The sequence below is a fragment of the Pomacea canaliculata genome, linkage group LG8 (assembly GCF_003073045.1).
Source record: "Pomacea canaliculata isolate SZHN2017 linkage group LG8, ASM307304v1, whole genome shotgun sequence".
NCBI lineage: Eukaryota > Metazoa > Mollusca > Gastropoda > Architaenioglossa > Ampullariidae > Pomacea > Pomacea canaliculata.
Genome location: NC_037597.1, coordinates 21,876,350 through 21,889,009, shown reverse-complemented (window position 1 = coordinate 21,889,009; position 12,660 = coordinate 21,876,350). Strand labels below are relative to the sequence as shown.

General features: G+C 39.8%; 1 protein-coding gene across 2 annotated transcripts in view; it reads left to right on the top strand.

Moving 5' to 3' along the window:
* The first annotated feature begins 215 nt into the window (after window positions 1-215).
* Window positions 216-12,660, top strand: part of LOC112569984 — a 34,194-nt gene continuing 21,749 nt past the window's right edge. The window contains exons 1-11 of one of the 2 annotated variants that reach the window (XM_025248114.1): window positions 216-326; window positions 1,366-2,243; window positions 5,523-5,748; window positions 6,303-6,630; window positions 6,869-7,069; window positions 7,398-7,658; window positions 7,793-7,977; window positions 8,128-8,233; window positions 9,156-9,518; window positions 9,865-10,137; window positions 10,708-12,454. In XM_025248114.1, the coding sequence (XP_025103899.1) occupies window positions 1,535-2,243; window positions 5,523-5,748; window positions 6,303-6,630; window positions 6,869-7,069; window positions 7,398-7,658; window positions 7,793-7,977; window positions 8,128-8,233; window positions 9,156-9,518; window positions 9,865-10,137; window positions 10,708-12,454 (4,399 nt within the window). In that variant the 5' untranslated portion in view covers window positions 216-326; window positions 1,366-1,534. Of the gene's footprint in view, window positions 327-777; window positions 908-1,365; window positions 2,244-5,522; window positions 5,749-6,302; window positions 6,631-6,868; window positions 7,070-7,397; window positions 7,659-7,792; window positions 7,978-8,127; window positions 8,234-9,155; window positions 9,519-9,864; window positions 10,138-10,707; window positions 12,455-12,660 lie in introns of those variants that run through there. The other variant, XM_025248115.1, reaches the window with a different exon arrangement.

Here is a 12,660-nt window from a genome sequence, read left to right as displayed (position 1 = left end):
CTACTTTTAGCCTGTTTACATCCAAACTCTGAATAATTATTCATGAGCAAAGTTCTAATTTACGTTTTAACCAAACTTGACAAAAATTTAAAAAATTTTACTGTTTTGTAATTCAAAACTTAGTTTTTACCTTGTTGTTATCAAAATAGTTAAACTTACTATGCAAGAGTATATAGAGTTCCTACTGTTCCAAGAACTCATTGTAATGTGGCGGACGTAGAACCGCTTTGTTCCTACTTCGGCGATTTATGGCCGAAAAATGCCCGACCTATTCACTTGACTAAAAATACTGTTATGTTCTTATTATTGTGCAGTTATGAAAACTGGTAAGATTGTGCAAATTTTTGGTCTCTTTGTGACTATTATCTGCATCTATTTTTGCACATGCATGGTTTTATAACGCGGTATCGGTGCTTTAAACCAGGTAGTCGGTCCTGTTAGCAAATAGAGCAACTGTTTCGTGTATATTTTCTATTGCGATTTACTGCACTGATAAGATGGTACCAGAAACCGAGCTGAGTAAGATCTCCAAGATTCGATGAAATAACTTTTATCTCATTTTATTATTTCACTCATCCTAGGAAATGTATGTATGTAATTTATCGAAGAAGGCGGTTGTTTTAAAAAGCAGCTTGGAAATTCTGCGAAACTCTCCCGCATGTCATGATTAGGTACAGAATGTCATTTGATACGAACGTCTCGGAAAATAGATTAAACACGACGCTTCTTAGAGAATGTGTGATTGATGTTTCCATTTTGGAAAGAAGCTCGTACAAAGAATACTTAAAGATAACACCATATATGATCATGATGCCTTCAGCTGTTCGTATTTAGAAGTTGTTTTTGAGATTCTAGTAACTAGTTTCCTTCTCGCAGACGAATGGCATTGTTTGGTCCAATGTAAACGGTATGTATTTTCCCTTTGCGGCAGGCGTTGTGGCCTCGAATATAGTTAATCTATATATTTATTCAAATTTCCCGTCAGGCTTGCGGCTGCCTTAGAAAAAAGATCAAGAAATCAAGTGCAGACACATTATGGCCCTATGATTGTTTTATTAATAGAAAAATATTTAAAATTAATGGCACTAATAGATTTGCAGCACATCAGGGAGGAAACCTAGAGGAGTTTAGGTGCCAAGAAGAATGGAGGGATGTCAAGAAAAGTCTGTTCTTGCTTCATAGGAAAGCATGATCATTATTCCATTTATATTGCTGGATAGTTTATTTGAAATTTCGATGACCGTTTTAGTTTTTAATAGTTCTGATGTTGTACAAAAATTAAATAAATATATTCATAATAATTGCACAGATGTAATGCAAACATATGAATGATATATGACAATTATTTTTTTTTCTTTTTTGCAGATTTTCACAAAATGTAGCAAGAAGCAACGCAAAACATTTTGCCTGGCTTGGGTTATTTCACTGTGCATAATAAGACACCAGATATATGGTTTCCTGATGTGATAACAGAGAATTGTTTCTATGGATGAATGCATTTATGTGAAGTTGGTGGCTGTAGAGCAGCAGGGCAATGGAAGGCCCCCAGCAAATGATGGAAAACACAGAATCTCTTGTGCCAGGGACAGGAATAGACAGCATCACCTTTTTATCCAGTCTGGCCAGCAGTGGTACAGGACTGGTCTCATCTTCGCTTGCTGATTCTACATTTGCATACACACTTTCCAGCCTGCCTTTGTCTTTGGCAGGTACGATGGCCAAGGAGCAGAGGGATCTGGGCATTAATGGCCCTGACCTCAGCTTAGCTCAGAATGCCATAGAAACTCTGGCACGCTTGACAGATGTGGAGCCACTCAAATCTGACTTGAGCAAGCAGCTCTTGGAGGATAAAGGCTTGTCTCCTCTGAATATTTTGGTGCCAGCATATACAGATGCAGGACAGGGTAGTCCTGCTGGGGGCTCCCAGACTGGATTACCAGTTCTTCATTATAGGCCTGCTGGCAGTGGAGGAGACACCATGCTCAGTGCCATCAACTACACTGACAACGAGATGCTGAACGACAGTGCCTTTGACATCAACAACACCACGTCTGCTGGCCTGAACCAACTGGATGACAATTTTCTTGGGCTTGGCAACCCAGCTTCTAATTTGCGGCTGCAAGAAGCCCAGGGGGGCAATGCTTTTGACTTGTTTGATGGAGATGCACTTTCACCTTTTGGAGATACAGGTCTTGCCATCGAAGCTGGATCTTTGCAGGGAATAGAAAATGAACGAAGTACAGGTAAATTTATGTTTATGTGCATTTTCAGGACACTTCATTTATTCTTTTGAATATTCTTATTCTCTTGAGAAACCATGTTTTTGCACATACTGTTTGTGACAATTAGGGACAAGTACAAAATAAGCATCTCTCTATCTTCCTAAAAGATAAAATCGCTCATTGAGTTTTTATTCATGGTTAAAAATTCAGATGGATGGTTTTCTTGAATTAACACTTTGTGTCAGTTTCTAAATCACTTGTGGATACTTTCTTAAATGTTAAATGGGACATTGTATTATCATAGTCATCCATGTGGTCCTAAATTTACAAAATTAATAATTTTGTGGTGTTATTGTGGCTTTTACTGTTTATGAGAAAGGTTTTGAGGGGAATGGGTATATTATTATTTTGAAATTGAATTCTTTTCTGCATGTTATACTCCTGCAGCTTATTTTTAATAATCTGAAAAGATTACTGCTGTTTAAAGGTTTAAAAGAAAAGATCGTGTCAAAATTGCAATATGCACTGGAAGATTTTATGATATCAGATTGAAAATAATCTGTTATTTGTGATGGAACATCTGGCATCATAACTTCAACTTGCAATAGCATGTACACAGCAGTCTTATAAACTGAGGTAAAATAAATTAAGGAAGAATTATAAAATGGAAGTAATTTTAATTACTTGGAAATTTCACATACACTTTACAAATTACACATGTACCTGATGATTACTTATGTACTTTATGCTGGCAGAAATTCTAAATTTGTAATGTTTAACAACATGCTAAATCCACAGCCCCATGGCATCAAATTATATGTAGGCGACGCATCTATTTATTAAAAACTCTTTTCCTTCCTGGGTTGTCATTTCACACATCATTAATGTGCATTAACATTACAGTTAATACGTTTTTTTTAAATAGGTTATGATGATAAAATCAGTCCTTCCAAACTGATCAGAATAGACTTATTTCATGGTTGAATAATTTAGGGAAGCTAAATAAAATTTTTTCTTGCTGTCAGAATAACAGATTGTTGTTAACATATTCTTTGATGCCTTGTAGTTTAGGTGATATATTTTGATCTAGTTTAATGCTTGTGAAGATTTTGGTCCTTCTAATCCAGGGGTGAGCAAAGTTTTCTTTTTGTGGGCCGGTCTCAAAATTCTAAGCTATGCAGCAGGTCAATAAAATACAGAAAACCCACACTGGGTGACTACACAACAAACCTTGTGATAATGGAATGGACAACAAATAAGTATATAATGGCATTCACTTACAAAATTTATTGTATAAAGTGAAGCTGGTTGAATTGGCATACAATAAATTTTTAAAACCAGCCTTTCCTTTAAAGGCAACAGCCCCCGATGCTCCCTAACGACTATGTCATGTCAGCTGTGTTATTCGTTATCTTTGTACTTTGTCTCTGTTAGAATGCTATAGACTGCTGATTTCTAATGATGTTGTACTTGATAAATTAAATTTCAATCAAATTAACCTTGGCTAAAAAAAATAAAAACAAGTACACTTCACATTTTGGTAGACGGGCCGGTCTAAAGATATGTGTTGGCCATACTTTGCCCACCTCTGTTCTTATCATTATTTAAATATAGAGAAAGCATATTCTACAGACGAGTCAGTACAGTGTTTTTTATGGTACTTCATAACACTATTAAAATGTAGGTTTGAGTAAATGTGGTAGTGCATTCTATTTTGTTAAATACAGAGATGATAATAATAAATGATAAATTTGTAAAGTGCATACTCACGCTCCTAAGGAGCATGCTCTTAGCACTTAAGAACAAAACACATACAGCTTATGAGGGATAGGAAATAACATATGAACTATAAAAAACCGTACTAAACAAAGAATAAAATCAAATACAGTAAACACAAAGAGGAACCAAATAACAAGAGCTGAGAGTAACATGATATTGCAAAAGGAAGGGTGTGACAAAGGACTAGCATTAAGGGAAAGGTTGTTAGGAGTAATGTTTATGGAAGAGGTGCATTTTCAGTGCACATTTAAAGATATCTAGCTATGGTATGAGAAAGTGATACCATTAGTTCATTTTTATCACTAAAGAGAAGCATCCATAAAGTGTAAGGGCTTTTAAGACCATAACCTCAGTCTTATTTGTGTGTAGACCCATCCAGACTAGTCACACAAGGTACAAATCAGTGTATGTTAATAATATCATAATCTTGATTTCTGCTATCAAGAAATTGCTTTCATTGTCAGTATTGTGTTTGTATCCTTGTAAAGACTGTGATGCTGACATTCATTGTGACGATTAATTGTCAGCTTTCCTAAGTCTGTTTTATTACAAAATGATATGCCCATATGACTTCTTCCTTTGTCTTCTGACACAGCACTTCTTCAAGTCCCACTAGGACTAAGACATATGGACAGAGAGCTTTCTCCTGCCAAGCCCCATCAGCTTGGAACAGATTACCTATCAGCCTTTGTCACTCTGATTCTCTTACTACCTAATTTCAAACTCTTTCAGAATGGAGACTTCACTGCAACCCTGTCCCGACCATTAGTGTGCATAACATGTCCGTATTTGCGTTGTGTATGAGTAGATGTGTCTGTTATAGAAGTGAGCATGTCTGTTACGGGTGCATAATTGTTAGTAATTCCATTTACATGGATCAGTCTAGATATCACTTTTGTAAAATGCAAATCATTGGGAAAAACGCTATAAAAATTTCATTATTACCTTTCATTATTATTAAAATATCTTTTGCTATAGGTCATCTTCCCTATGCTCCTTTTATGTTCCCAGTTCCCATACACCAAATTGTATTTTCAGAAACCCTTGTCAAAGTCTCAAAATGATTAGGAACTCTTAAATGATTTACAGGTCTTCTCACTTGATGGGAAATATACCTTATTATGTGCATTTGCTGGTAGAATAAGAATACGAGAGTTCTAAAACTGGATAGTAAGCAGGGCATGGAACTGTTTTGATCCTTCTTTAACAATCTTGAATACCCAATAACTCTTCTTAAAGAGCATTTAAACTGGGCAGCAAGTCATTGATAATGCATTACTGAATGTTTGAAAAAGGTTAGAAACAGATTCGCACCCTGTGCCTTCCAAGAGTCAGCACTTAATACATCCAGAACAGGATGGTTTTTAATAAAAGAAAAGCTCATGAATATTTTTACCTTTCAGCACAGTTTGTCTCTGAGGCAGACCAGAAAACCTGGCTACCAGATTCAAAGGGTTAAATGTAGTTAATGTTATATAGAAATATTATTGCATTGTGCATTAGAACTCTTCATTTTTTCAGATAATGCATTTGAAGACTTAAGGGGGGCTGGTAAAAATTCTGCAAACAAGAAAGGTTCGCAGCAGAGTGGTTTAGGCTCGCCTGGAAAGTGTACTGCCCAATGTCCCACCTGTGGAAAGCAGTTTAACAATGTTAGTGCCCTTGCCAAACATCGCCTCACACATTCAGATGAGCGAAAGTACTTGTGCACAGTCTGTAACAAAGGATTTAAAAGACAGGATCATCTGTGAGTTTGTGACTATTATGAGTTTTATTTACTGCAATAATTTAGATTAATCATATTATTATAATCATTCACTTCAATAATTCAGTAATGTACAGTAATCTTATTACATGTTTTCAGTGCCATTTACCATAGCACTAAAACAATTTAATTTGAAGATGCTTAAATGGATCTTTATTTTTAATGCATTTTTTAATATAGAAGGAATCAGCAAATTGATACTGACAGCAATTGAAGCAGTTATTTATTCTCTGTTATAGTGAAGTTATATGTGACATTTTGAAATGGTCATGCAGTCATAGGACATCATCTTGGTTGTCTAGCTGTCTAAAATATGTAATTAAACATGTGGATTGAGTTTGTTCAGGTCTCAAAATTTTTGTTAAGTTGCAAAAGCCTACAGGTTAAAGTCAATAAAAGACAAGTAGTATCATGGTCGCATTGTCACTGCAGAATAGTTAATCAGATTTGCATCAACTGTAAAGATGGCTTTTCAGTCATTATGTAATTCTTTGATCATGGTAACTGAAATATGCAAATTATTTTCTGTCTTACAGCAATGGACATCAAATGACTCATTTGGACAAAAAACCTTTTCAGTGCCAAGTGGAGAATTGTGATAAGGGTTACTGTGATGCACGCTCATTGCGACGTCATTTAGAGACTTACCATCACTTACCCTCTGACATCATCCAGAACCATGTGCAGGCTAGTATGGCTGCTTCGGGCATCACGCCTCCCTCTCAGCGTAATGGCAAGAGTCGTTCAAGCGATGGAGGGACAGGCAAGTTAACAACATCAGACCAAGGGACTCAGCGTCTTATCAGTTCACCATCTTACAGTGCCAGCTCCACGCCATCACCCAGTCCAGGCTCAGGTGGCCAGGTTTGTTTGGTTTTCACTTTTTACTGTTTCTGAAGCCGATAATATATTTTTAACGAGTTTGGGAAGGTGCTCAAGCCATTGAGTTTGTACATGTTGGTTTCTCTTTTCTTCTGTATGTATACAGTAAGTATATTCCAGCTTTATAAACTGGTAAAAGTTTTGAACTATGTTAATTCTGTGGTTGACTTTTGTTAATGTTGAGATTTTAAAAAAGTATTCATCATCTCTGGTTTTGCAGAACCAGTTTTTTCATTTTGAGGTGCAGGCCAACAAAGCAGGGGGTACAGGGGGTAGTGTTTCTGTCAAAGTGGATCCTTTGGATGCAGGGGATTTACAGCTGCATAAGCTGCAGCAATTCCAAGAAATAGCCATGCAGCAGCAGCAGACGACATTGCAGGCATCAGCAGTTGCTGCTGACCAGAACCAGTCACAATTCCAGGTGACAGTTGTGATCAGCATGATCTTCGTTGACATAAACTGAATAAAATCTATTTACTGCAGTATGATGCATTTGGTATATTATGATTTTGTTACATAATAAATATTATGCATTTTCAATATATCAGAAATGTCAGTTACATGAAAAGCAATAATTTACAGCAGCTGGCAAGATAAAAAAAATTATATAAATATCATGAGACAAAGTAAATCATGTATGTAAAAAAATAATGTGTGCGCTTATGCACAACTTCCTTTTTTAACATTGAACTGAAGTGAAAATGCAAGTTAGTCTCCTGAAATTAAGGGCAGAAATATTTTATGCTCAGGTGCAGTTCCAGCTTCAGCAGGCTCCGGCAAGTTTTCTTGCTGTTGTGCATCAAGCTCAGCTGCAGCTTCTGCAACAACAGCAGCAGCAGCAGCAGAAAGCATCAGAGCAAAAAGGCACAGTACTAAAGCAACAACAGATAAAGGCAGCTATAGAAGGAAATGTAAAGATGCAAGAATCATCTCCCCAATCCAGGGATGTTGCTGGAGGAGATGGAGGTTCTTCGCAGCAGTCAGCAGATTCTTGGCAAGATCGCGCCCAGGCAAGTTTTCTTTGTTTTGCTAAAATATTCTTTCATTTTGATACCATTATTTTATTTCATATGTTGCCTTTTTTTTTTTTTTTTTAGAAGTTAATCTTCATTCTTCTCAGAGAACTTTCTTCATCCTCTTCCAGATCTACAATTTTGTAGGCACGCCAGGTTCTGGAGATCAATCCCCAACATCTCTAAGTGGAGATGCCTCACCTGGGCTGGTACAGCAGATGAGTCCCAGTCCGAGTCCAAGCTCAGCAATGCCTTCAAGCCCCCTTCAGAATGCTCAGCGTCCAAACTGGTCCAGTGCAGCTGCTGACAAGAACGGGTATGTTTCAACTTTTGTAGCAAATCTGCCCTAAAAGTTTTGATAATTTCTATATGTGAATTTTTTTATATGCTAAAGTGGTGAATTTCATCTTTAAATGTGAAGTTTCAAGTTGGATGGGAGTTGTAGTGTTGTTTCTGGTTGTTTCAGTGATGAAGGAAAATGCCCTGTGCAGTGCAATGTATGTCAGCGCCGCTTCAAAACTATTCCAGCTTTAAATGGACACATGCGTCTTCATGGGGGTTACCTCAGAAAGGTGACAAGAAAAAATTAAATAGACGTTAATGGGGGAAGGGAGTAAAGATATAGGAGATATCACCTATGTATATCTCTGCTGGACAGCTTGCAGACAAACTTTCTGTCAACTTCTAGGATGAGTCCAACTGCAAATAAGCTTCTAGTTTAATTTTAACATCAAGGAGAGCAGACGATGAGCAGTCTCATGTTGGCAGAGGTACAAAAGCTCTAGTTTTTTTGTCTGTGGTGTTTACATTTATTGGCTTTAAGTCATGAGAAGTGATGGTCAAGAACTTTTGCCAAAAAAGAAAGAAGTAAAAAGTAACAAATTTATTGCAAGCCTGTTGTTGACTTTATGAATGTTATTGTGGTTCCAAATATTAATATGCTAAATGATTCGCCAAGACCTGACAGCCTATAACTTTGTAAGAGGCTAATAATTGATCTCAGCAAACAAGCAGTTGTCCAGGGTACTCGGTAATGTAGTGGTTAAAACACTCGCTTGTCACCACTGCAATGAGCAGCTCAGGGTTTCTGATCTCGTCTCAGGACTATGTAAGTAACACTTGGTGGCAGGGGTTTTCTCCAGGTACTCTGGTGCAAGATGGAAACCCTTTCCTACTTAACCAACCAGCAGCTGTCCAGTGATATATACCTGCATAGTTTTAGAGAGTTTAAGAGAGGGGTAGTCTGTATCTTGTTACAGAACAAAAGGTTTTGCCTTAATCTTTTCATTGTCAGAAAATCAAAATGATGAAAGTGTTAATAAATTTAATATTTTTATATTTATATAGGATTTTATGCATTTGTGAATGTTTGTTAATTCTTATATTTTCAAAGCTATAGGAAAATGTCTTTAAAATGTTGCATTTCAAATGATGCATGTCATATTGATTTTGTGAGTAGGGTGATAATGCTCGTCATGTTTATTTTGTGAGTAGGATGATAACAAACGCTCGTCTAGCAAGAAAGCATCTACCTCTTCATCTTCCTCGTCCTCACCATCTACACCCACAGATATGGGTCCACCCCCTCCACCCCCTCCTCCTCCACAGCAGCTATCCTTACAGCCACCATCAGCCTCACCTCAGCCACAATCCCCTACACCTACAACAGGCACACTTCAGCCTTTGCCACCAGTGGCACTTTCCACAACAGCATCGCCTCAGGTGACTGATCTGCATGCGATGCAAACATTCTACCTGACAGGCTCGCACACACTACAGCCTGTCAGCATCAGCCATCTGGCAGCAGCAGATGTCATTCAGCAACAACAGATGCTGCAGCATCAGCTTGAACTTCAGGTTGTCTGTCCTTTTCTCTAGATGAATAATAATGCTACTTTAAGTGGTTCTTTGTGTGGAAGAGTTTGGTATAATTTCATTCCCAAATCATTTTATGTGCATTGGTTTGGATGTGTGAAGTTTTGAACAATTGTTGTGAGCTGTCTTTATACTTGCAGATTGCAGACATGCCCCATGCCTTTTAGAAGGTATTTTAATTGAGACAACAAAAATGTTCAATGAATGCTTATAGACATTTCTGCTGTGTATGATTAATTGATCAACTATGTTTTAATTTCACCAGAAAGTGTAATCCGTGCATGCTCTTGCTCAAAGTATATGTAGCTTTCATTTTTTCATGTGCCAGATGGCTCAGCAGCTGAAGGAGGAGCAAGATATCCGTTCATTAGAAGAACAGCTAAAGCAAAACATTCATGAGCAGAACATACAGCAACTGTCATCTCTTGCGGAAGTATCCTCTTTACCTGCCATTAGTCAGGTGCAGGCCACTCCAATCTCTTTGTCCCAGGTCACTGATGCCCTGGGTGATGTCTCTCATGCTTTATCTCCACTACGAGCAGCATCACCTCAAACACAGCAAGCAGAGCACATACAGCGCCTTGTGGAGGGCTTCCAGCAGGTCTGTCAGCATACTTTACTATCAGTTGCATGTTATGTAGATACGTACACAGCTTGAACAGGTAAGTGATCTGGTGCGAATCGCCATGTTTTACCTGTTCATCGATCATTATTCATAAACACATCATGCCTGGATGCACACAGGCATGCACATCGACATGCATTCTTTCTTCTTGCTGTTCCTTATCACCCTCAGTCCCCAATGGAGCATAGGGCTGCAAACACCCACAAGCATATTCACAATCAGTCCAAAGTTAACAGAACAACAAATGCTGTCAGTCTCGAGCAAAGGTTTGCAGATTTTTGGATTAGATTAGAATTCTTGGAAATGTGTGCTAAATTTTTATCTGCACAATCTTTTTCAGATATGCTTAGACTTTTCTATGTCTATTGCTCACACAAAAACATTTAATGCTCTATAGAGAATTCAATCACCACAAGCAGGGTGAATTTTATTTTTAAAAAAAATTATGAAAACTTTAATGGAATTTAGCAGGAACAGATTTTCATATTTTGACTAGGATGGGTTATTTAAATTGAGTATGAGAACTGCTTGTATTTTCATCTGTAGGTTGAAGAGTTACACCGTCAGCAACAGCAGCAGCAACAACAGCAGGTTACATTACAAGTTCCACAACTGACGGCTCTGCAGATTCAGCAACTGCAGCAGCAGCACATACAGCTTGGACTACCTCCTCTTCAACCAGCACAGCTGCAGCAACTACTACAAGAGCAGCATCTTCAGCAGCAACTGTTCCAGCAGCAGCAACAGCAGCAAACCACAGATAACTTGCCACGTGGCCAGTCTTTGGCCAGTATGCACCTGGGTCAAACTCATGTTGTTCTTCACTCGCCTCCCATCATGCTCAGTGGCAGTACTGGCAGTGGCCAGATAGTGACTGTGAGCAATGTTGCTGCCTCCAGTGCAGGGGCTTCCTCCCCAGTCACATCTGCCAACTCTGTTTCATCTATCATCATGACCCCTGGTCTGCCTGGAGGTGTGCTGTCCAATGGTCAGCAGCTTCATTTGGGCTCCAGCCAGCTGGTCAGCTTATCAACCTCTTCAGTGGTTACACAAGCTCCCAACCCAAGTCCCAGTCACAATCCCCATTCACACCTGTCCCTCAACCAAAGCTCTGAGCAGCAGCCAACCACCTTGTCCGGTGCTAGCCTAGCCACCCTCATTTCCACATCATCTCCTTCCCAGCACTACATGGAGCTGGCACAGCAGCATCTTGTAACATCCTCTGCTGAAACTCTGTCTATGGGAGAGGCAGTGGATGTACAGGACTCCACCATGTGTCAGCTGATGAGTGACTTGGAGGGAGGGATTGGGTCAGAGCTCTTGCAGATGCCCAACCCTCATGTTGGAGGCCAGGGGCTTGTGGGTGACATACTCTCGGGAGGTATGGTGCTAGGCCAGCAGTCTATGGCCGAGAAACTCCCAGGGTTCCAGTCCTTTCAATCACTTATTTCCACCCAGGGGAGGCTCACTCCACCATCTGGAGGACACATTCTGCTGGATAGCATCAAGCAAGATGTCATGCTTTCCTCAGCAGTGAGCACACAGCCACATCCAAGTGGCAGTGGAGAAGCTGCCTTGGAACACTTCACAGGCAACCCCAGCAGTGGCACACATGCCTCCTCCATCAAAAATACTCATTCAGAACTGAAAAGGAGACTTTCAGCTGACAGTAGACTCTCTGTGGCTTCCACTTCCACACTCACCACCATGCTCAGTAAAGGGGCTTCCTATCCAGGACACTATTTAAAACCAGCTAATGAGGAGGAGAATGGCAGCAACAGTGGGGTAACTGCAGCAGCACGGGTGAGAATGCGCAGCAAGTCTGGGGACATTCACAAATTTATGCGGTCTAAGAGTGTGGACCACTCGGTCATGCGGCCACGCAGCAGCACGGAAGAATCTATCTACCGGCCGCGGAAGCGCAGTGGGGATGAGACTTTTATCGGCCGCTCCAAAAGCCATGGGGAGGATTACCTGTCTCAGTCGGATGGGGCTGGTGTATTTCGCAACCCCGGTTCTCTCCCTAGCCCTTTCAAGATCAAGCGCAAGCATCGGCCCACCCCTCTCTTTATTCCAACCTGCTTCAGCAGCTTCCAGAGCCGCCTGCGCTCTCCTCGCTTGTGGGATGGTGGTGACACCAAGGGACGGGGTCACACACCACCACCTTACACTCCTCCCCCAATGCTGAGCCCCATCCGCAGTGGATCGGGTCTCTTCTGGACAATACAGAGTGCCAGGCCTCTCACTCCACAGTCAGCTCCAGTGTCAGCTCGGCTTTCTCTGAGCCGACGAGGTAAATTCTATTCACGATGCAGTCATTTGATCCTAGCTGTGCTTTCTGTGACAACATTAATAGTTTAGCATCTATATACAGATGTCTTTAGGTTTACTCTCCCAGTGGCCAGACAGGACACTGGAACGATAGAGTGTTCTGGACTAGGACAGTAACAATATAGATGATTATAATTCTCAGCCCAGTAGAAGACCAAACTTTGGAGT